The sequence below is a fragment of the Osmerus mordax genome, assembly GCF_038355195.1.
Source record: "Osmerus mordax isolate fOsmMor3 chromosome 5 unlocalized genomic scaffold, fOsmMor3.pri SUPER_5_unloc_2, whole genome shotgun sequence".
Classification (NCBI taxonomy): Eukaryota; Metazoa; Chordata; class Actinopteri; order Osmeriformes; family Osmeridae; genus Osmerus; species Osmerus mordax.
Window position 1 is genome coordinate 1 of NW_027120332.1, and position 25657 is coordinate 25657.

Consider the following 25657-nt stretch of genomic DNA (forward strand, 5'->3'; position numbering starts at 1 on the left):
TAGTAATCGTTGGGTGCAGCTAAAAGATTCAAACAGTAAAAATGTTGCATGATTGTTATTGCTAAAACAAGAATTAGCCTTCGTCTTTCAGTAATCTAAGTGAATTTTGTCTCTAAACAGAGCAGGAAACAGACTTCTTGAAGAGTTATAGAGGAGTAAACTTTAGAACGGCCAGACAGGTGAGCTTAGCAGACAGACAGGGGAGAGTGTCAGACAGACAAGTGAGTGTGTCAGACAGACAGGTGAGTGTCAGACAGACAGGTGAGTGTCAGACAGACAGGTGAGTGTGTTAGACAGGCAGGTGAGTGTCAGACAGACAAGTGAGTGTGTCAGACAGACAGGTGAGAGTGTCAGACAGACAGGTGAGTGTGTCAGACAGGCAGGTGAGAGTGTCAGACAGACAAGTGAGTGTGTCAGACAGACAGGTGAGTGTCAGACAGACAGGTGAGTGTGTCAGACAGGCAGGTGAGAGTGTCAGACAGATAGGTGAGAGTGTCAGACAGGCAGGTGAGAGTGTCAGACAGACAGGTGAGTGTGTCAGGCAGACAGATGAGAGTGTCAGACAGGCAGGTGAGTGTCAGACAGACAGGTGGGAGTGTCAGACAGGCAGGTGAGAGTGTCAGACAGACAGGTGGGAGTGTCAGACAGGCAGGTGAGAGTGTCAGACAGACAGGTGAGTGTACCTTCAGGTGGACATCCCAAACGTCTTCATCATACTTGTCGTAGCGCCGGACGTAGAGCCCCGCCCCTTCTGCCAGGTGACAGAACTCAGCCAGGGTGTCTCCTCGCACGGGGGCGAACACCAGCGCCGTCCCCTGTGTGTGTGTGTGTGCGTGTGTGTGTGTGTGGGGGGGGGGGGAGGGGGGGGTGCAGAACATTAGGATATATGTACACTTATGGGCTTTAAATGAGGGAATTTCTGATCTTCCTCTTGTTCAGTTTGCTATCCCAGCCGTCCCACGCATGCACACCCTCCCCACGAGTGGCCAGCTGTATGATTCCATTCTATTTGATTTCTCCCAGGTATTATATTAGATAACAAACAAAAAGATTAAAGCTGGACTAATCCAATCAATGCTTGAAACGCATCCACACTTTTCTAGAGCAGGCAGCACAGCCAGACCAGCACAGCTAAGAGGATTATGCACAGGTTCAAAGTTTCTTTGAAATCCTTCGGCTTTAAATATTATTTCATATTTTGATCATATTATTGTTTTAATTAAATGAGAATGGAAGGGAGACAGACAGACACACAAGCAGCGCACGAAACAAACAGAACAGCAGAAAAACAGAAGGATGATCTCCTTCCAACAGCTGCTTTCCTCTGGAAAATGGTCTCTCTCTTTCTGTAGCTCTCTCTCTTTCTGTATCTCTCTCTCTCTCTGTAGTTCTCCCCCCCCCCTCACCAAAAACACAACAACAGCCCAAAAACATCCAGTCTAAGTCGTCCAACAGCCCAGTCGTGATGTTTCCCCTCCAACAACAACAAACAATTACAGTCATTAGGAAATTAATTGATTTGTCAATCTGATTAAAGTATTTATCCATTGTGCGCTGCTGTGAACACAGCAGGCAATCTGTCTCAATCTCTCGATCTAGAGGTTAGGATTCACTGGGGCTCATCCCTTGATAGGTCTGTGATGAGTTGGAGTCGGGGCGTACGAGGTAACCAACACAGTCCAGCTCAGCGTCCGAGAGCGGGGGATGATGTGCTGGCTGTCACCTGGCCTTCAGAGGGGGTCAGGATGGGATGATGTGCTGGCTGTCACCTGGCCTTCAGAGGGGGTCAGGATGGGATGATGTGCTGGCTGTCACCTGGCCTTCAGAGGGGGGTCAGGATGGGATGATGTGCTGGCTGTCACCTGGCCTTCAGAGGGGGTCAGGATGGGATGATGTGCTAGCTGTCACCTGGCCTTCAGAGGGGGGTCAGGATGGGATGATGTGCTAGCTGTCACCTGGCCTTCAGAGGGGTTCAGGATGGGATGATGTGCTAGCTGTCACCTGGCCTTCAGAGGGGGGTCAGGATAGGATGATGTGCTAGCTGTCACCTGGCCTTCAGAGGGGGTCAGGATAGGATGATGTGCTGGCTGTCACCTGGCCTTCAGAGGGGTTCAGGATGGGATGATGTGCTGGCTGTCACCTGGCCTTCAGAGGGGGTCAGGATGGGATGATGTGCTGGCTGTCACCTGGCCTTCAGAGGGGGTCAGGATGGGATGATGTGCTGGCTGTCACCTGGCCTTCAGAGGGGGTCAGGATAGGATGATGTGCTGGCTGTCACCTGGCCTTCAGAGGGGTTCAGGATGGGATGATGTGGGAGTACAACGGTACTTAGGAATGGTTCGCTTGACCCAATGTTAGTTTCCTCAAGGATCACAATGACTCTTGCTTAGAGACTTGCTGCTCTTGTGGTTAGTGGTAACTGATTTTAAAATTTTGTACTCGCTGTGATATATTGTTTTTATTATTGATGCTTGTTTTTTCCACAGGTACACTTGCACTTATAGCGGTTCATATTGTTTAATTGTAACTTGTTTAACTACATGCTCTTATGGTTCTTCCCTTTGTCACTTACTTTGGTTGTTCACAATGTGTGCTTCATGTTTTGGCTACTCGCAATGTTTTTGTGGCTATCTTGTTGTTATGATCAGTGATATGCACTTTGTAAAGCTCTCTCTTGGAAGTCGCTTTGGATAAAAGCATCTGCTAAATGAATAAATGTAATGTAATGTAAATGTAATGTGCTAGCTGTCACCTGGCCGTCAGAGGGGGTCAGGATGGGATGACGTGCTAGCTGTGACCCCAAACAGAGATGTAGGAACAGGCCCCCCCTGGTCTCAATAAATACACAAGGACTTCCCCCCTACCCCCCCCCCCCCTTTCCCCCACTGTCACCTTGTCAGCAAATCCATACCCCCCCTCCCCCTCTCCACCCTCCCTCTCTACCCCCCCTCTCCACCCTCCCTCTCTACCCCCCCCTCTCCACCCTCCCTCTCTACCCCCCCTCTCCACCCTCCCTCTCTACCTCCCCTCTCTACCCCCCCTCTCCACCCTCCCTCTCCACCCTCCCTCTCTACCCTCCCTCTCCACCCCCCCCTCTCTATACGCTCCCTCTCCACCCCCCCTCTCTATACGCTCCCTCTCCACCCTCCCTCTCTATACGCTCCCTCTCCACCCCCCCCTCTCTATACGCTCCCTCTCCACCCCCCCTCTCCACCCCCCCTCTCTATACGCTCCCTCTCCACCCCCCCTCTCCACCCCCCCTCTCTATACGCTCCCTCTCCACCCCCCCTCTCCACCCCCCCTCTCTATACGCTCCCTCTCCACCCCCCCTCTCTATACCCTCCCTCTCCACCCCCCCTCTCTATACGCTCCCTCTCCACCCCCCCCTCTCTATACGCTCCCTCTCCACCCCCCCCTCTCTCTACCCTCCCTCTCCACCCCCCCTCTCTATACGCTCCCTAGCCCCCCTTGGCCTCTTTTGATAACACACACATACACACACACTTGAAACAGCCCCCTGAGATAAATAGAAAATCTCACACTATCTGTGAAGCGTTTTCACTCTCTCTTTCTTTCTCTCTCTCTCTTTCTATCTCGCTCCCTCACTCATGCATTTGCAGCATGGGGTCTTATCATGGAGGCCAATAGGAGAAGTTCCTTCTCTTCATGATTAGCCGGAGGGGAAAGCATCAAATAGATTAGACGACTCCATTCAAGTTGCACATAATAAGTATTAAAGTATTACATGATATTAATCCTGCCATTCCATTACTGTCTGTCTGACTGGGTGACAACTAATTACTGGAGAGAGAAAAGGGGTGTGGGCGTGTGTGTGTGTGTGTGAGAGAGAGAGAGCGAGCGAGAGAGAGAGAGAGAAAGAGAGAGAGAGAGAGAGCGAGAGAGAGGAGGGGGGCAGTGGAACACACACTTACGTCGGGTCGCAGTAATCTCCTTATTGCATCAACCAGGCAGCCTCTGTACTGGTCCAGAAACAAGCTGGGAGGGGTGAAGAGGGAGAGGGAGAGAGATTGAGAGGGAGAGAGAGATAGAGAGAAAGGGAGAGACAGGGAGATTAGAATACATTCTAGCGATAGTGGTTCAAGATAAACCAGCGGAGCCATTTATTTTTCTTTGTTTACAAATAAAACCACAAACTGAGTGAGGGAAAAAACAATCTGCATGAATAAGATTCTTTCTTCTGTGTGTTTGTCAGGATTCTCCTCACTCTGTTTTCCACATGCCGAGCAAAAAATACGCAGCGACCAAGACATACAGAGATATCATCATACATATTAAACAACGTTTACTTACACCCCCCACACACACACACACACACACACCCCACACACACAAAGAAAAATAAAACACCTGGACAGTTTCAAAACTAATAACTCAAACTCTCAATTAATCCCTGCCTTGATATTTCCTCGCATAAAAGATGTACTACAGATGCATTATGTTCGAGAAAAACACATCAATCAAACATAGCGATAAAAGCATGTTACTCTAATCTTTACAACCTGAACGTTCACATAAAAATAAGTTAGAACAAGCCTAGGAGATAAGCGTGGGACAGATGGAAGAAGCGATAGTGAGAGAGGAGGATGAGTAGGCTGTCTGAATAACTGGGGACTGTTTTGCAGGTATATATGGCTCATCGGGCTATCCTGTGTCTAGAGTCATTATGCTGCAATTACTGCTATCTGATGAGGGGAGCTGCAGTGTAGGGCAGCGAGCAGGGCAGGACGGGAGAGGAAGTCTGATCCTCTCACAGGCCTGACGACATCACACACACACCTGCACACACACACACACACACCTGCACACACACACACACACACACCTGCACACACACACACACACACACCTGCACACACACACACACTCTAGTGTTCAGATGACTGCTACAGGAGCAAACTGAGACTTGAATAGACAAGCTGGTGTGTGTGTGGGGGGGGGGGAGTGTGTGAGTGTCTGTGTGTGTGTGAGAGAGAGAGAGAGAGATATAGAGAGAGGGAGAGAGTGAGTGAGAGTGAGAGAGAGATAGGAAGTGTGTACAAATGTGACTAATGGAGGTAAATTGTGTGAGAGTGCATGTGTGTGTGCGTTAAGGTGCCGGTGTGTGTGTTTGTGTGTCAGCAGGAAGCTTGGTGACAGGAATGTCACTGAGCAGGAGATGAGAAGGGGGAAACAGACCTGAGCTCATGCATGCCTCGTTGCCCACGGTCATCACCCTGGTAACGCACTCTCCATCAGATCAGACACACTCTCACACACACACACACACACACACACACACTTACACACACACACTCTCACACACACACACATACACTTACACACACACACTCTCTCACACACACACACTTACACACACCCAATCACACACACACACACACACACACACACCTACACCAAGGCTTCATTCAATACCCCCCCACACACACACACTCTCACACTCTCTCATACACACACACACACACATCTCATCTTCCCTTATCTCACCCTGACCACACCCAAGACAGCCGTCAGTCAAACTACAACACAATAGCCTCGTCCAGGATCAGTATTATCACAAATGAGTGTAAAGTAATTAGACTAAAATGTAACAATACAGGTCAGATGTATTATAATTCAGACAAACTGACTGGCTGGACAGCAGTAACAGAATCTGGATCAAAAAAACAACTTTCCAATCACGTCAGCTGATGACCTTCTGTATGCAAATGTGTCCTGGAGGAGGAAACGGTTCTGTGGAGTGGTGCAGCGCACAGCATGGTCCTGCATCTCTGTCCTGCCTGCCTGTGTGTGTCCGCCTGTCTTTGCGTGCCTGCCTGCCTGTCTGTCTGTCTGTCTGCCTGTCTGCCTGTCTGCCTGTCTGTCTGCCTGTCTGCCTGTCTGCCTGTCTGTCTGCCTGTCTTCCCGCCTGCCTTTATGCCTGCCTGCCTGTGTCTGTCTGCCTGTCTGCCTGTCTGTCTGTCTGTCTGTCTGTCTGTCTGTCTGCCTGCCTGTCTTCCCGCCTGCCTTTATGCCTGCCTGCCTACCTGCCTGCTAGTGTGTTAGCCTGCCAGGGATTTTTAAACCCTGCCCTCCCCCTGAGCCCAGCTCCTAGACCACAGCGCCTGGAAAACAATCAAAACACAGATACACTTGATTTAGATAACAAAGAAAATAGCAAAACCTGCCCAGCTTGAGCATTGAGCTCTTTCTGTCTGTGTGTGTGTGTGAGTGTGTGTGTGAGTGGTCGCGTGCAGCCAGTTAGAGGAAGCGAACGTCCACCTTTGAGCCACTGTGATGTCACGTTTCCATGAGGTCATCCCTTAAACCCAGAGAGACCCCAGCACATCACACGACCAACATAGACACGGCCCCCTCCCCTAACACACGCTGGGTTCACGACCTTTCACCCCCACCCCCAATCAGTCTCACTCTGTGTTCCACTGCTGACCTGCCATGTTCTGGGCGGGGAGGGGTCAGGACAGAACAATGAGGGGGCCCAGTCGGCTAAAGGGGTGTGGAAGGGGTGGGGGGTGGGTGGGGGGGCAAGGTGTCGACTGGTTGGCTGTCTGCCCTTTCTTTGCCCCCTAGTCACTTGTGAGACGGGCACCCCGCCCTGTTACTCTGCTGCTAGACACTTCCTCTGACTCCCCCTGCCCCAGCAGCCACTGATATCTGATCTCCATATTACCAGCGGGTCCTGAGCACGTGGCCCTGGGGGTCATCTGTACACGGGTTCACATCCCCTGTACTACTCACCAGGGAGGAAAAGAATGAGACAATGTTTGCCCCTTTAGTCCACACTTACATCCCTGAGTGACCTGCGTGTTTGAGCGTGTGTGTGAGACCTGCAAATAGAGCTCTAGAGTGTGTTATGTGTGCGATGTTACATCACCGAAGGGTTCTGGACATTCTGGACCATTCCGAGGCAATGTTCCCTAGACGACGGGACGACCTCAGCCCTCTGACAACAGCAACATGTAGAAGAGCATTACACAGGAACACTGACCTGCACACACACACACACCGTTGTCCCAAACAACCAGGCCTCACACACTTAATAGGATGACATGGTGAAAGCAGAAACAGGGGGTGAGAGTTAGAGAGAGGTTAAGCTGTCCGTCGGAGGGGGGGCCTGTCCAGGATAATAGCTGCTAGTCTGGGTTATTTTGGGCAGGTCTGAGAATGAGAGGCTGAGGTTAAACCCACCTGGAATTATCTAGAGTTACCCATATGCTGCGTGTGGCGTAATCTGGACACCAGAGCTCGGGAGGGCGTGCGTGAGAGTTTTTTTTTATGTGTGCCTCGCTGTGTGTGTGATGTGTGTATGCGTGTGTCTCGCCGGGGGCGCGTGCGTGTGTTTGTCCGGGGTGAGGGTGGACTTCCGTAGTAAATCTACTCTAATCCCAGCAGCATTAACTTCATCTGTTCAGTGAGACCCGCAGGAAACACAGGGGCCCAAAGAGAAGGCATTTACCAAATGAGTGCAGCAAAATCATATGGTGTTGCTTAGCTGCTTACGCTAATCAGATGATTGACGTTATTGACGATTAAAGAGCATGAGCCCTCCCTTTCCGGGACGGGGCTTCTTGTTTTTGTGTTTGACTTTCCATCCAGGTTGCTCTATTGTGTTATTCGTTAAGTGCTCATCGCTAATTCTCTTTGCGGTGGCCTGCCCATGTCATGCTTTTTGCGAAATGAAAGGGATTTCTCCGAATGTAAGCCTCGCCCCAAAACCTCCAGCGTGCACGTGTGTGAGCAGACCGGACGCACACACAGCCCAGTCTGACGTGCGCTGGACACGCTCACGCTACGCCGTCACAAAACCAAGCGTGCTAAATGTGATTAGCGACATCGAAGCTAATCGACATCGAAGTCAAATGCAGAAATATGTGTGTGTGCGTCACGACATACACAAAAGACATGGGGATGGCACGCGTGCTTCACACACACACACACACACACACACACACACACACACACCCCACACACACACACACACAGACAAAGGGCTTTATCTCCAGGCCCACACATGGGCAGCTTAGAGGCGCAGACATGCTGGTGTCCCCGCCAAGCCTCCACTACCCACAATCCCTCTGCAGGAATCCCAGCTCACAAGACCAGTCATGGCACTGTTCAGTACACATGCCAGCCTAGCCAGTGTGTGAGCATGTGTGTGTGTGTGAGAGCGTGTGTGTGAGCATGTGTGTGTGAGAGAGCGTGTGTGTGAGCATGTGTGTGTGAGAGAGCGAGTGTGTGAGCGTGTGTGTGTGTGAGTAAGAGAGAGGGAGCATGTGAGCAAAAACTTCCGGCATGTAAGGTGATCTGTGCATGTGAGAGTGCAAATCCATGCATGTGTGTGTATGTGACAGTGTGTGTGTGTGTGTGACAGTGCGAGGTCTCCATATTCTCGTCCAGGGCTGGCTGTCTACAGTGGCTCCATTGTCTGAAAGACTGTAATTAATTGGAGCAGAAGTGTGGCTGTTGACCTTTTCTCCGCTGATCGTCATGCTGGTGAGCTCGTTAATCGCACAGCCATCACTCTCCGACGGAGACGCAGTCAATTACACACCGTTCGGTAGGCGCATCACGCACACACACACGCCCCACACACCCCCCCCCCCACACACACACACCCCACACACACACACACACACTTACACACAGATACGCTGAAAAACATGTACCTACATATAGTACCTTAGGCTCAGGGATAAGGATTATCTACCGCCACATACACACCTATCAGGCTCCTCCTCACACACACACACACACACACAGATATATGCATACACCCAGGGTACATACAGTGCTGCGCAGTGAAGCATCCCTTATTACACCTATGCAACACTGTTCATTTCACCTGGCCATTACCGATAATAACTCTGACATTAAAATAATGCTAACTCTGCTAATGCCCCACTTATCACACAGCTCATAGAGCTATCATAGCTTTCAGATGGACACGCTGCACTGACTCACTCACACACACATACACTCACTCACTCACACACTCACACACTCACACACACACACACACACACACACACACACACACTCACACCCTGGATTCACACTGCAGCAGAACGGATCTGGGAGTCGAGTAAAGAGGAAAGGGTAGGAAAGAGAGAAAGGTGAGAAGAGAGAGAGAGAGAAGAGAGAGAGAGAGAGAGAGAGAGAGAGAGAGAGAGAGAGAGAGAGAGAGAGAGAGAGAGTGAAAGAGTGCTTTCCCTCGTAAACTAGACAGACAGGTAGACAGGCAGGTAGATAGGTAAGTAGGTAGACAGGCAGGTAGACAGGCAGGTAGACAGACAGACAGGCAGGTAGACAGACAGGCAGGTAGACAGGCAAGTAGACAGGCAGGTAGACAGGCAGGTATACAGGTAGGTATACAGGTAGGTATACAGGTAGGTATACAGGTAGGTATACAGGCAGGTAGATAGGCAGGTAGACAGGCAGGTATACAGGCAGGTATACAGGTAGGTATACAGGCAGGTAGACAGGCAGGTAGATAGGCAGGTAGACAGGCAGGTATACAGGCAGGTAGACAGGCAGGTATACAGGCAGGTATACAGGCAGGTAGACAGGCAGGTAGACAGGCAGAACTGGCAACCTTCGGATTACTAGCCCGATTCCCTCACCTCTCAGCCACCTGACTCCCAGGTATACAGGCAGGTAGACAGGCAGATAGAGAGGTAGGTATACAGGCAGGTAGACAGGCAGGTAGACAGGCAGGTAGACAGGCAGGTATACAGGCAGGTAGACAGGCAGGTAGACAGGCAGGTATACAGGCAGGTAGACAGGCAGGTATACAGGCAGGTAGACAGGCAGGTAGACAGGCAGATAGACAGGCAGATAGAGAGGTAGGTAAACCCTAGAGTAGCCCCGTGAGGAGCGATGCTGCGTTCCAACTACACTCAACAAGTGGGGCGAGGAGAACCCAGAGAAGATGGGTGTCCTGGAGGGAGAGAAAGAGAGGGAGAGAGAGAAAGAGAAAGAAAGAGGAGAGCGAGATGGAGAAAGAGGGAAAGAGAGAGAGAGAGAGAGGGAGAGAGGGAGATGGAGAAAAACACACACAGAGAGAGAGAGACAAAGAGAAAGAGAGAGAGAGAGAGAGAGAGAGAGATGTGTGCTTTGGTCACTTAAACGCTAATTGAGGTGTTTGTGTTGCTCCACAGTTGCCTCCTCCTCATTTCCTCTCTCCTCGCTCTCTCTCTATTTTAACCCTCTTTCTCTTTCTCACTCACACTTAATCTTCATCTCTCTTTCTGTCGCTCATCCTCTCTCTCTTTATCTCTTCTTATCTCTCTCTGTCTTCCTCTCTCTTTCGTCAAGGCATAATTATTTGCAATTTGCCTAAGTCATTTGCTGGGACACCAAGCATGAAGAAGAATCAATTTGGTGAAAATGGTTGAGCCTGTAGGAGCCAGCATAGGAGAACTAACACGGGGGCCAGGAAGGGGGGGGGGCATCTGATAACTGTCCCCAGAACACGAATATGAATGTGACACACTGGGCTGAGGAGGGAGGTGTGTGTGTGTGTAAGAGAGAGAGAGTGTGTGTGTGAGAGTGTGTGTGTGTGTGAGAGGAGGAAGCAGAGGTCACCTACCAGTCAGCACACATTACGATGTCGAAGTGTCCCTCCAACGCTGTGATGTCTGTCTCACAGTCCCACCTCACCACTCTGCAGCAAGGAAACACACACACACACATATACAATTGTTCAGGGGTGAGTCATACAAATGTAAATTCTACAGTATAACCCCTCCATCCCTCTCTCCTTCCATCCAGTGATCCAGTGTGTGTGTTCAATTGACAAAAACACCCCTGCTCTCAAACAACACACACACACACACGTCTCTGTGTGCTGACCCCACCCACTGGGTCAACAGAGGGATGGGGCGCAGGATGGGGTGAGGGCGCTACCCATGTCCACCTGGAGGGGGCAGCATCGAGACAGGGGGGGGGGGGTCCACCTGTTCCTTATGGACCTAATCTACAACTCCCACAAACACACACACACACACACTCCGACCAAAGTGTGTGTGTGATGGCCGAGTGTGTGTGTGTGTGTGTTCATCAGGCGAAGGGTGTGTATGGTGTCCAGCAGCCCCCCATTCCAGCCAGTTAAACACTTCACACTTTCTGTCCTCCCTCCCGCCATCTATCCATCCATCCCTCCCTCCCTCCCTCCATCCTCCCTCCATCCATCTCTATCCCTCTCTCTTCTCCTTAAGAGAAAGCAAGCCTCTGCTCTCCAGACAGGCGAATAGGGATTATTAATTAGCCATTATTAACACCCAGTAAACAAAAGTGATGTCTTGTGGAAATACAATCTCATCTCCCGGCAGGGGGCCCGCCGCTTTTATTCACCCAGTCGAGCGACGGTGCCCCCTCCTTCCCCCCCCCCTCAGCCAATCAGGAGCGACCTTCAGCCCTCTCGAAGCGTCGCGCTCTGACAGGAGGCTTAATCTGAAAAGAAAACAATCAAAGTAATGCAGTCTAATTATACGTTTACTTTTTCACTTCATCGTCCCCGTGTAAATACACACGGGGGGGGGGGGGGTGGGGGGGGTAAGAGAGGGAAGTCTGGAAGGGAAGTATGGGAGAGCGGGATGGGAGGAGAGGAGGTGGGGAGCTAAACAAAATATCTTTTTGTGGGGGGGGGGGGGGTGTGAATACTACTGTTTTAAGGAGCCTACGTTTATCCTAGGTAGTAAGTGGACCGTGTGTGTGTGTGGGGATGAGGACTCTCTATTAAGGACAATCATTTTGCTTGGATGGATAACTGTTAATACACATTAAACCCCCCCCCCCCATACACACACACACACACTTCCATTCTATCAAGATATGCAGCCTCAGCTTCCCAGCCTCACCATCCCACCCCAGCCCCACCCTCACCATCCAACCCCAGCCCCAGCCTCACCATCCTACCCCAGCCCCACCCTCACCATCCAACCCCAGCCTCACCATCCCACCACAGCCCCAGCCTCACCATCCCACCCCAGCCCCACCCTCACCATCCAACCATAGCCCCAGCTTCACCATCCCACCCCAGTCCCAGCCTCACCATTCAATCCCAGCCCCAGCCTCACCATCCCACCCCAGCCCCAAGCCTCACCATCCCACCCCAGCCCCAGCCTCACCATTCAACCCCAGCCCCAGCCTAACCATCCCACCCCAGCCTCACCATCCCACCCCAGCCCCAGCCTCACCATCCAACCCCAGCCCCAGCCTCACCATCCCACCCCAGTCCCAGCCTCACCATCACACCCCAGCCCCAGCCTCACCATCCCAGCCCAGCCTCACCATCCAACCCCAGACCCAGCCTCACCATCCCACCCTAGCCCCAGCCTCACCATCCAACCCCAACCAAAGCCTCACCATCCAACCCCAGACAGGTGTGTGTGTGTGTGTGTGTGGGTGTGTGTGTGTGCAGACATCTCCCACCTGCTGGACACGCTGGTGGAGCCGAACACCCCCGGCCAGTCTGTTCCTCTCAATGACCCCTCGCACATCTGAGGCAGGGTCAAGGTTCAAAGGTCAAATGGTTCAGGGGTAAAAAGGATAGAGGCTAATAGCATCTGCATACTGGATCAGGTAATACAACATCTTGGTGGATTATTCCCCCACAAAGGAACAGGACACCCACCCCTCTTCTGGCTTGCTCGTTTACACACATGCACACACACACACCATCAACTCACACACACACTCTGTCACACTCTCACACAGGGTGTGATTGATGTCAAGTTGTCTATTAATAAACTGCCAGGCCAGTTCTAAGGCAATTCAATTAGGATTTTCCTGTCTGTCTGGCAAAGAGCTGTGGCAAATCCAATCTGAAGCGTGAAGAAGAGAGAGGGAGAGAGAGAGAGAGACAGAGGGGGGAGAGAGAGAGAGAGAGAGAGAGAGAGAGAGAGAGAGAGCAAAATAGACAGATGGATGGATGGGTGGACTGATGGATGGTGAGCCAATCCTAGATCAAAGAAGTCTTCAATGCCCTCTCTCTCTCCCTCTCTCACACACACACATTAAAACAGGACACCTGTGCGTGTGTGTGTGTACGTGTCAGCGTGTTTAAGTGCATGTAGATGATAGACTGAGGAGCATGAGAGCTCAGGGTAATCTCATCAGTACCACACCACCGGGGGAAAGGTCAATCTACACACAGCCATAACAGCCACCTGCCTCTGATACACAGGTACACACACACACACACACACAAATACATCTGCACAAATGCATGCACTCAATGTATTATTCTGTGTGTGTATTATATTATATAGGTGTGTGCAGTGTTATTTATGCCAGTGATCACGTGGCGAATGTTTATGTGTGACTGTGTGTGTGCATGTGTGTGTGTGTGTGTGTGAGTGTGTGCCCTTCAGGTTACATTTACATTTATTCATTTTAGCAGACGCTCTTATCCAGAGCGACTTACAGTAAGTACAGGGACATTCTCCCCGAGGCAAGTAGGGTGAAGTGCCTTGCCCAAGGACACAACGTCATTTGACACAGCCAGGAATCGAACCAACAGCCTTCAGATTACTAGCCCGATTCCCTAACCACTCAGCCACCTGACTCCCTTAGGTTCTCCACAGGCCAACAGGAGACATTCATCAATCAGACTTAATGGAACATTTCCATTGATTTTAGTTTTCTATTCAAGGTCACCACCCCAGACAGTGTGTTCATGTGAGTTTGTGTCGTACAGTGTCCTCACTTATGACTGACCCACAATTTTTCTCCCCTGACATGCCTTCAACCTAACCACCATGAACATATTGTATACAAAATTCGAAAGTTAACTTTTGCTTTTCAGCAATCCCAACCTTCAGCTCTGCTAGGGGAGACAGCTCTCACTAGGTCCTAGATAAATCAGTCCGTAATCATCATGTAATGTCTTCATTTGGCAGTCTTTTATCTAAAGAGACGTGCAGGGGGGATTTGAACCTGCGACAAGTGAGTATATTTGTTATTATTCCTTTTTTTTTTGCACTCACTCTAGTTCTGACCAGAGTTGAGTGAGTTTAGAACAGAGATGGAATGTATGTGTGTGTGTGTGACATATACCCTACCACACACACACACACACACACACCACACACACACCACACCACACACACACCACACACACCACACACACCACACACACACACACACACACACACTAGGGGAAAGGATACTCTGAATGGCCTTCTCGTTCCCATCTGATAGCTGGACTTCCTTCACGTCAGCACAAATGGCAATCTGAAAGCAAAGTGAGAGAGAGAAATTAGATGAGACAACAGAGAGAGAGAGAGAGAGAGAGAGAGAGAGAGGCAGAGAGCCAGAAAGAAAAGGAGCACAATACCTCTAAATAAAAGCATCAGACCCCCAGTGTGAGCGACCAGCCTCTGACAAACCGAACAGCGTCTTCCCCACATCTACAAAGCACCCATCTCTCTCTCTCTGTCTCCCCCCTCTTTCTGTCTTTCCCTCCCTCCCACCCTCCCTCCCTCCCTCCCTCCCTCCCTCCCTCCCTACCTCCCTCTTCTCACCCCCCCCACCCCCCCCCCCCCCCTCTCCCTTCATTCTATGTCTGCATTATTTTAATCATTCAATCAAATCAGTCAATACTTTTATCATTCCGGTTAGCAGTGGCCCCTCTATCTTGCTATCACTCTGTTCAGTAATTGCATTGTGACAGGGGATGATGGTGAGCACAGAGTCTTTCATTTGGCGGTGTGTGTTTATCAGCCGGAGCCATCGCACGCCTCTGTCACTCTGCACTCGGCTCGCTCGGCCTGCCTGATGCCCTTCATATAACTTTGCACTGCAGACTGAGTGTTTTGTGTTGCGCTCTCCAACCCCCCCATCTCCCCCCCCCCCCCCCCCAACCCTGTCTTTTCTCTTTTTGACTCTTTCTCTTTATCGCTGTGCGGGCGGGCGTGTGTGTGACGGTGCGTGTGCTATTGTGTGTGTGTGTCGGAGTGTCCGATTGCGGCACGCCACTGGCGGACACATACGCGTGTGTGTGTGCAGGTCACACGGGTGGGATGTGGGAGGGGCCTTCATCGCCTAAATGGATTGCAAGACGAACACGCGCGCCGAGTACACATTCACACCCACAAGCGCAGCCGTGTACACAGCAGCATCCTCTCTCGTTCTCTCTTTCCCCCCTTTCTCCGTTTCCTCCATCCCCCTCTCTGTCCCTGGGGCAGGGGGGCAGGGGGGCCAGGCGGCCGGGGGTGAGAGGCCTGGTAGGGGGGTCAGAGAGGCCTGCCCACTCCACCAGCTGGACAGACGCAGGGAAAGCCTCGCAGACATCACTGGGGCAGCCGAGCAGAAGATCAGGACCCCACTCTGGCAACCCTGCCATAGAAACCCCCCACACACACACACACACACACACACCCACAGGGAAAACCGGAACCCAGACAGAAACGTCCAATCTGGCGGCCCTGACACAGTCACCCTATCACAGAAACACCTACAGTAGGAGTCCCTGTCGTGGGGAGAAGACAGGAAGAGAGGCGAGGAAAGGAAATTGAGAGGATGAGGGCGAGAATTGGAGGGAAGGAGAATCACGGGAAATAGATTACAAGGGCCAAGGAGCGGGGGAGGGAGGGAGGGGAGGGAGGGAGGGAGAGAGGGGAGGGGAGGGAGGGAGGGAGGGAGGGAGGGAGGGGAGGGAGGGGAGGGAGGGAGTGGAGGGAGGGAGAGAGAGAGTGGGGTGAAGGAAGGAGGAGCGAAGAGGTGGGGGGGGAGAGTGAGAGGGAGAAGGTTTCCATCTCCAGCCAGCAATGTCACAACACGGGATATTGACTCCAGGGAGATAAAGGCCTGCTGGTCTAGTGAAGCCGCTGGTGATGGCGGCTTGCGGCGGATCGATGACACGCTAAAGCCTGTCGATGTGGAGGGGCTCTTAAGACCGTGGACAACCATCCCTATAGCTGTCAGCACTGAGGGCTAGGTAAGCCCCCACACACACACACACACACAGACATACAATCACACACACACGCACACAAACACACATAGACACACACTCACTAGACACACACGCGTGATAGGAAGACATGTACAGAGAAGCGCACACACAGTATGGCTGCTATGTGTGCTCATGCTGAGTGTGTGTATGGATTGATGCAAAGCTACGGGTCAATTTCATTCATTAGTGACCGCACCGTCCTTCGTAACACAGAAGTGACATATTTTGACATAGTGTGACCAAGCATGGAAGAATGCCTTTCACTTACCATGAGCCCCGCAAGGCAGGTCATCCCTCCTCCTAACTCACACACGGCACCCCTGAGAGAGAGAGAGAGAGAGAGAGAGAGAGAGAGAGAGAGAGAGAAATTAATAAGAGGTTACAGATGGTGAGAGAAGGTAAATATGTTTGTGTGCTGTGTGTGTGTGTGTGTGTGTGTACATACTGTAGCAGGAAGAAGCAGAGAGCAGCATGGCTGTCTCCCGCAACAGAGCCTCTAATGAAGAGTGGATGACACCACCTCTTTCTAGGGGTGGAGGGGGCATTGATTGGAACGCCCTTCCAGCTCAATCATTGATCGCCCCTTCCTCCTTTCCCCCCATGCATCTATCCTCTCCTCTTCCACTCTCTCCTTCTGTCAGCTTACTGAAGGCAGGGCTCTAATCTCTTCATATGGACTATTGAACAGTTTTACACTCACGAGCAAGCAGGCAGACATGTTTGGCTGTGGAGCATTTTTTGGTGTCCAAGGATCTTTTGTTTCTAATGGGGAAGGAGTGCTTGTGTGCCATATGAAAGTTGAAATGACTTCAACTTGTGAAAGGCTTGAGAGGACTTGGAGTGGCACGTCCTGTGTATTTTCCACCACTTATTCCCAGCACAAAGAGGACACGAGGCTTTAGACCCAAGGAATAAGTTAAACAACCTAGACCAAGGGAATGACAGGATAGAAGACTTACAGGCTAGCAGGCAAACAAATAGGCTAACAAGCTAACTGGCTTGAAGGCTAACAGGTAAGCAGTTTAACAAACAGGCAAGCTAACAGATTTGCCAGGGCTAATGGGCTAGCAGTAGGCTAACAGGCTAACACAAGCTCAACCAGTAGGACTGATGTACAGTGACAGGTAGCTATTTTCCTGTACTGTTCAATACTACTGCAGATAATAGACTAGCACTAGCACTAGCAGAGACATAAACCGACTCACTCCAAAATATACTCATTTATATTTTCTCTATTTTCTTTTATCCTTGTCCTTTCTTCGACCCCTCCCTCTCTCTTTCTTTCTGGGTGAGCGGTTGATAACAGGGGAGATAGGGAGAGGGTGACAATCTCGTCACACAAACACACAGCCATCACACAGACACACACAAACACACACACAAAGATGCACCAGCACCCACGCATAGCGCACACACGCACGTTGGTGAATGATGTACCAGTCTACGCATCCACGCGCACACACACTGAACATATGGAGGCACACACACAAAACCAGCTGGAAATCTGTGTAAAAAAAAAAAGAAAAAAGACTAACATCCATCCACGCGTCCACCTCAATACACACACGCATACACACACACAAAAAGGCCTGCCTGGGGCTTGGAACCTTGCACACACCCCTCCTTTCTCTCAATCCGCCACCAACCTCACTTTGATCTCTCCTTTCCTCCCTACCTCCCTGTCTGCCTGCCTGCCTGCCTGCCTCTCCCCCTGTGTTCACGGCCTAGCTGACCTTCACCACGGAGCTCTGATCGATACGCTTCTCTTCCTCTCCTCCCGCCTCTTGAATGTAAAAGCAGGAAATCAAAGGGTCGTGTACCGCCTTGAGTGGAAATCAAACGTCCCTGGCGCCTTTCAGCCCTCCGCTGCAGAGGAGAGGAGAGCGGCCGGCCCTGCCTGGCAGAGGAGAGGAGAGGAGTGGAGGGGAGGGGAGGGGAGGGGAGGGGAGGGGAGAGGAGAGGAGAGGAGAGGAGAGGAGAGGAGAGGAGAGGAGAGGAGAGGAGAGGAGAGGAGAGGAGAGGAGAGGAGAGGAGAGGAGAGGAGAGGAGAGGAGAGGAGAGGAGAGGAGAGGGGAGGGGAAGGGAGTGCAGGGGAGAGGAGAGGAGGGGAGGGGAGGGGAGGGGAGGGGAGGGAGAGGAGAGGAGAGGAGAGGAGAGGAGAGGAGAGGAGAGGAGAGGAGAGGAGAGGAGAGGAGAGGAGAGGAGAGGAGAGGGGAGGGGAAGGGAGGGGAGTGCAGGGGAGAGGAGAGGAGGGGAGGGGATGGGAGAGTAGAGGAGGGGAGGGGAGGGGAGGGGAGGGGAGGGGAGGGGAAATAGACCAGAGAGAGGCCTACCATCTACAGCACCAGACTGGTAATGGGGAGGGAGGAGGGGAGAGAGAGAGGAGAGCAGAGGAGGGAGGAGGGAGAGAAATAGGTAAGGAGAGGGGGAGGTCAGCATTCGAGGGGCACTTACCTGAACATGTGGCGCTTCTTCAAGCAGTAGTGAGCCATTACTTCCTCCGATGGCCACACACCTACAGACAGGAGGGAGGGAGGGAGGGAGGGAGGGAGGGAGGGAGGGAGGGAGGGAAGGAAGGAGGGAGGGAGGGAGGGAGGGAGGGAGGGAGAGGGGGGGGGAGAAATTAGGAAGAGGACGTGGAGATGAAGCAGAGGGGGGGGAGAAGGGGGGGGCACAGAAAGTCAAAAAGGACAAGATGAAACAAACTATTGACTACACATCCTTATGAACATCAAATCACATTGATTGAATAATCAACTTTGTGTTTTGTCAGCTCATTCCAAAGTGTTGCATGGCCTAGGGGCAGCTGTTAGGACTTGACCACTCTGCCTTTGAGCAGCTCAAACTACCCTGTCTGTCTGTCTGTCTGTCTGTCTGTCTGTCTGTCTGTCTGTCTGTCCATACATAGAACATTCCTGTAGCACACAATTGTAAGTTTGCATACAATATAATATGTGTACTTTGTATATGTGTATCTGTATGTATTTTTTTGTGTGCATGTATAGATGTGTATGTGTGTGCGTGTTTGTGTGTATATGTAGGTGTGTGTGTGTATATGTATGTGCATGTGTGTATGTGTGGGTACGTGTGTGTGTCTGTACATATGTATGTGCATGTGTGTACGTGTGGGTACGTGTGTGTGTGTGTGTGTCTGTACATATGTATGTGCATGTGGGTACGTGTGTGTGTGTGTCTGTACATATGTATGTGCAAGTGGGTACGTGTGTGTGTGTGTCTGTACATATGCATGTGCATGTGTGTATGTGTGGGTACGTGTGTGTGTGTGTGTCTGTACATATGTATGTGCATGTGTGTACGTGTGGGTACGTGTGTGTGTGTGTGTGTGTACGTGTGGGTACGTGTGTGTGTGTGTGTGTGTGGGTACGTGTGTGTGTGTGTGTGTGGGTACGTGTATGTGTGTGTGTGTGCTGGAAGAAAGCGGGTCCGGTGGGCGATAATCATAGAGAGCGAGCCTGTCTGGCTTATCACCCACTGACAGCCCTTCTCCTTCTGCTGGGTAGTGAAACTGCCATGAAGCTGCTATTGTCTCTCTCTCTCTCACACACACACACGCACACACACACACTTCCTGGCAGTGGAAGAAGTAAACAGTCATTTGAATAAAACTTCAGCCGTAGCTCCTGGCTTTGATCAGTGTGTGTGTGTGTGTGTGTGTGTGTGTGTGTGTGTGTGTGTGTGTGTGTGTGTGTGTGTGTGTGTATGAGTGCGCGTTTGTGTTTGAGCAATAGAGAGGGAAAGAGAGAGAGAGCGCAAGATGGAGATGAGAAATATTCTGACGATGCTGTACTCCCATGACAATACTGCATGGCAGCTTTCAGTTAAACAGTATGTCGTTAATGTGTAAGCTTGAGAAAGAAGCACAGTGTACTGTCTTGAGTACGCGTGTGAGTTTGTGCGTGCATAAGTGTGTACCAATAAGTTACCCATAATCTTGGAGCAGAGAGAGTGTAGGCCTGTGATTAAGAAAGAGAGAATGGGAAAGTGAGAGAGAGAGAGAGAGAGAGAGAGAGAGAGAGAGAGAGGGAGAGAGAGGGAGGGAGGAAGAAGGGCCGAGTGAGAAAGCGAGGGAGGGCGAGAGAAAGGGAAAGAGAGACGGCGAGAGACGGAGAGAAAAGGCAGTCGATATAATAAGCGGCTTACAGCCGCCCCGCTCTCCACCTCTCTGGGCTTGTGCCTCTCACCCCTGGCTGCTTTGGCCCCCTCAGATTAGCTCAAGCAAGGAGGATTTAATAACTGCCTATTGATAAACCGTCAAAATATTCCTCTCCCATTAAAAAACAGCCATCCTCGCCCATCACCCTGCAAACACACACCAAACACACACACTTCGGCCAGAAGTGAGGCTACCTCAGCGACAGCCCGCGGATTTACACCGATCAAGCTATCAGACACTTTAGCTGCTTAGGCATCCACGGGCAGCTATAGCCAGTGTTCAGATTCCGGAAAGTTCTCTCGCTTCCCGGAGCCTGCTTCAGTGGGCTGTGAACTGGGGTGTGTTGGAGAGCAGTGAGAGACATGTCCACATCACCTGGTCCCCACCAAGGCCCTCCACATATGACCTTCTCAGCACAGAGCATGGATCATGGATCTATGCAGCACAATCCCCGTCATTCGTTCAGTGTGTGTGTGTGCGCGTGTGTGTGTGTGTGTGTGTGTGTGAGAGAGAGAGGGTGAGAGAGAGAGCTAAGAGATAGGCTAAGTGCCGAAGCTTTGATTGAGTCATTAATAAAGCATATGTGAATTTGATGGGTAATCCTTCACTCCAATAAAACCGCCTAGGGTGTGTGTGTGTGTGTCTGAGAGTGTGTGTGTGTGTGTGTGTGTGTGAGTGTGTAGCAGGGACAGACAAGGCCCCTAGGTCGAGATGCACTCTAGGAAATGAGGGGATCACTAGGTGGGAACAGATTACTCTCCCTGTGGATAATGAAATCATTTCTCACCTTCAATTACCAGATGAGAGAAGGGGCTGCTTGGCTCACAGGTCGGCCTGCCCCGTCCCTCGTCCCTGCCTCCTCCTCTCAGCCTGCTTGCCTCGTCCCTGCCTCCTCCTCTCAGCCTGCCTGCCCCGTCCCTCGTCCCTGCCTCCTCCTCCCAGCCTGCCTGCCTCGTCCCTCGTTCCTGCCTCCTGCCTCCTCCTCCCAGCCTGCCTGCCTCGTCCCTCGTCCCTGCCTCCTGCCTCCTCCTCCCAGCCTGCCTCAGTTACACCTGAGTACACCAATATACCAAACGTATTCCTTGAATTCGCTCGATTTGTCTCGCCTGCTGCAACGACACGGATTGATGGTTCGCCTGCGGCAAAGAGGCAAATCAAGCGCACCTCAATTACTTCCTGTGCGGCTCGACTCTGTAATTCACAGAGGACCCCTGTTCTCTCCCCCAGCCTCTCCCCCAGCCTCTCCCCCAGCATGCTCGTGGAGGCTGCCAGAGCGGGGCAGGTTGTGGAGAGGCCTGGCCAGGCCATAGCTCTCGCTGGTGTGTTCTTTCTGAGATCATTAATGACTTAGAAGACCTAGACTACAGGGAGGCTGTCTGAGACCATTACGTCCCCCAGACTGTTTCCTGGCAGGATGAACCATCGTCAGACAGACAGAGGGGTGGCTACGCTGGCTGGGGAAAAGGGTGTGTTTCTTTAGGTTGACGAACAAGAAAACATGAAATGTTTAAAGTCTCATCTTCTGAATGATGACTGCTGCTCACACACACACACCGACCCCCCCCCCCCCCCCCCCGCCCTGGATAGTGGACCAGCCGGAGGGTAGGGCCTCAGCTTCCTCCTGATGATCTCCACATGAACGGACGACTCAGATAATTCTTAAGCCTCCTCCATTTCAGATCCAATAATGGATAAGAGCGTATTTCAGCATGATCAACTGGCAATCTGTCCTTGCACACAGCTAGTTTACTGCTTTCCAGGATTACTGCTTGAGGGGGGGGTTCTAAAGTTCACGAGGGTGTGTATGTGTGTGTGTGTTGAAGGACTGTGTGTGTGAGCGAGTGTGTGTATGTGCCTAAGTGTGTGTGTATGTGTGTGTATGTGTGTGTGCGCTCCCACCAGTCCCTGCGACAGGCCCACTGAGCTGGCCGTGTCTAGGAGCTTTCAAAATGGCCGTGCAATCAGAAGCACTACTTATTTTAATTTTTTTATTTAACCTTTATTTACCCAGGAAGGTTATTAAGAACAAATTCTTACTTACAATGATGGCCTGAAAAAAGCACAATCTTTTTGAAGGACAGGGGGCTAAGGGAAAAAATCAGGTTACACGGCCATACTTAGATACCACACCAACACCATTACCCAACCACACTCAAGCTTCTCAGCAACTGCCCGGTGGACCAATAACACAGCACCTGAGTGCAGTTAGCCCCTCCTATAGGCTGGAGTATCGTCCGCTGGCTGTGTGTGATAGCTAGGTATCTGGACTCCACCCAGCAGAGGGATGATTGACAGGAACTGACTGAAGCAGCTTGGAAGCACGCCTGATCTGTTTTACATGGGAATAGGATAATTTCAATCCTTTTCCAATTGCCTGCAGACAGACAAACACACACTCTCTCTCTCTCTGTCATTCGCCCGCTGTCTCCCTAGCTCACACAGAGTTAGACCAAGACAGAAGACCTCTTTAAAAGTCTGCAAAAAAAAAGAAGAAAAGAAAATCTGTCTCACCCAACTGCACACACAAGTGTGTTTTTAAACCCCCTCCTCCCCACACACACTCCCGAAAATCCCCCCCCCACACACACGAAGAGAGAAGAGAGAGAGGGCGCTGTGCGGGGCACAGATAACGGCCTGCCTCTCCCTGAGTAAACAACTTTTTGGATTAGGGTCTGGTGGTGGCCTGGATAATGAGGCGGGCTATCTGGGCGCCACGCCTGCCTTGTCACCGCACGCTCTCAGGGACAGCGCAAAATCTTTACACTGCTATTCATCCCCGTCTCTGATAGCTTACTTATCAGCCTCCAAATGCCAGGGCAGGAGGAATCTCATCTGGGGGGGCAGGGGAGGAGGGAGGAGAGGGTGCTTGCGGCTGGCTGGCAGGCGGAGGGAGGGAGGGAGGGAGCGTTGGTGGGGTCTGACGGGAAGCTAATAGATATATCAGCGCCGCAGCTAGATGCTAAGCTGAGGAGATGAGCGACTGAGGGGGCTCCGGTGATTGATTAGCATAGGGAGAGTGGCCAGGGGGCCCTCGTGGATGACAACCCCAGATTAGGCCTCACAACAGCAGGCTTAAAATTGCTCACGGCTCGGAGGGAAAAAGGCTGCTCCGTTCAAATTATAGGCCTGTCACCTGCGCCACTGTCCATTTGTGGGAATGTTAATGAATAAACAATTAAGGAGGAGAGACGGAGAGAGAGAGAGAGTGAAAGAGAGAAAAAGAAAATAAGGGGTCAGTAGACAGGGAGAAAAAGAGGAAAGGAGGATTGCAGCTTGTCTGAATGAAAATATAAACAGAATAACGTTTCCAGGGAGGATGTTGTGATATTCTTTCTCTCTCTTTAACAGGTAGGCAGTTGTCGCAGAATCAAGGACAATTCATCCACCTGAAATTGCTTTCCGCAAAAGTGTGAATGTTTTGGTAGTGCTGATGTTATTGTGCAAGTTAGCTAACGTGCAAAACTGATTAAATGTGCGAATGCCTATGTGTTTTACACATTATTACGTTCTGTGTAAATGATGTGAATGTGTGTTTAGATATGTCACTGCTTATATGTATCAGTATGAGTAGGAACTCTGTACTGGCAGGGCTGAGGACCAACTGGAGTGGATAGGTTGGTCCCCCCCATCTTCATCATCCTCTCCTTCTTCCTCATCAAACACCTGTGGAGCCCGTTTCCCCCAAAGATCACCGATGCAATGACATGTTCCTGCTGTCACCATGGCAACACCCCCCAACCTGACACACACACACCCCTCAACCCGTCAATTTAACCATGTCCTAGAATGTCATTATTATTGTCTGCTTTTTAACCTCCTTAAAGCACCCCAAGCTACAACCGGCCGCCTGCGACTTGACGTCACCACCCAGTGATTAGACCGTAGCCATAGGCTGCTGGGTAATGGAGTCTTTACCTCACTCCCCGCAGGGGCCAATAGGTGGTATGGTAGCAATGATGGGCCCTCCCACCAGGTGATGTTTGACCCTGCCTGACCCCTTACAAAACTGACAAGAGATCAATCTGTAGGTGCGTGTACTCACCTGGGTGTGGAGGGGCGTGTGGTGTGTGGGGAGAGAGAGAGAGAGAGCGAGAGAGAGAGATAGTGTGGAGAGTGTGTGTGCATGGAGAGTGTGTGTGTGTGGAGTGAGAGTTTGTGCGTGGGCGTTTGTGTGCTACCTCACATAGCTCAGGAGCGGTGCCGCCATGGTAACAAACAGGTCCTGAAATGGCATTCATGAGGACACCTGTTCCCCTGACGGCAAGAGGCTATGCTTTAAACATGAGACGGTGCTATTCCATCTATCTGAGGAGGGACTGAGGACAGGGCAGAGGGATCAGGGAGGGGAGGAGGAGGAGAGGAAGGAGGAATGGACTCCCTGATGGCGGATTATATCTTACACGTGGCTGAGGACGATCTAGAGCCACACAGACACACGCGCATTGAGAAAAGAAACCGTTTAAATTCACACATACGCAGGACGACTACACACAGTCAAAAGCGTACCTGCGGCTGATTCTAGTCTCAGTATGCGCTTGTGTTTGGGTTTAGATGAGTTTGGACCAGGATTCAGGTGTCTGAGTGGTCTCCCAGCCAAACACAGCAGATCTTCCCTTCAACCAAGACCAGGAAGTATAACCCTCATTTTAACACAACATCTCCTCTCACCAGACCAGCTCAGACCAGCCTACACACCTCAGCACTTCAACCCCAAAGCCACCTCGGAGAATAACACTATTACACTTTGGAAGAACACATCAAAACACACAACGCACTCACAGTACCCTCATTATGGCTACTGTACACTGTCACCTGGCGGGCAACCCAGGCTTTAGATAATGAGAACACACAAGCTCAGACATGACACACAGCCAGACAGACAGTGTGACTGGGGATATGATAATGGGAATGTATTAATTTACCCAAAGCCAAGTACAGAGGGGGGATTTGAACCTGCGACCTCTGGATCTGCAGTCAGAGGAGCAGCTAGAGCAAGGCAGGGTTAGAGCAGTTTAACCACGCTGATTACTTCACCTGCTGTCTGTCCCTGGTCCCTCTGGTCCACAGCCTGCCCTGTGTGTGTGTGTCCTGTGTGTCTGTCGCAGTGTGTGCATGGGGGCATGCACGTATCCCTGTGTTTTTGAGTGCGTGCATGAGGTGTGTATGTGTGTAAATGTGTACAGTGTGTTTGTGTACGTGGGCGGAGTGTGTCTGCGTGTAGTGTGTGTGCGTGCGTCGGCCTGGGTGCTTGTGGAGAGCATGTGTGCGTGTGTGGTGAATGTGTGTGTGGGTACGTGTGTGCGTGGTACGTGCGTGGCGTGAGTAAGTGTGTGTGTGTGTGGAGGCTCCAGCTGCCTGCAGGCGTCCTCACTGCGTCGGCCCTTCGTCGTGCAGGAAGATGAGGGCCGTGATGTCCCGGGGCTCGCCCAAGGCCCACACCGAGCTTTATCTGAGCTGAAATGATTTTAGCGTTCGTTTGGAGCACTTCCCAGGAGCAATGTCAGCCC

At 51.4% G+C, this 25657-nt stretch overlaps 1 protein-coding gene across 1 annotated transcript in view; it reads right to left on the bottom strand.

Annotated features, from left to right (window-relative positions):
• Positions 1-683: 683 nt before the first annotated feature.
• Positions 684-25657, bottom strand: part of LOC136938380 (calmodulin-lysine N-methyltransferase-like) — a gene marked incomplete at its 3' end in the record, with an annotated part of 30527 nt that continues 5553 nt past the window's right edge. Inside the window, 8 exon segments of the mRNA XM_067231670.1 lie at positions 684-815; positions 3933-3996; positions 10607-10681; positions 12451-12482; positions 12484-12518; positions 14190-14253; positions 16245-16296; positions 18431-18491. Of these exon segments, the coding sequence (XP_067087771.1) occupies positions 684-815; positions 3933-3996; positions 10607-10681; positions 12451-12482; positions 12484-12518; positions 14190-14253; positions 16245-16296; positions 18431-18491 (515 nt within the window).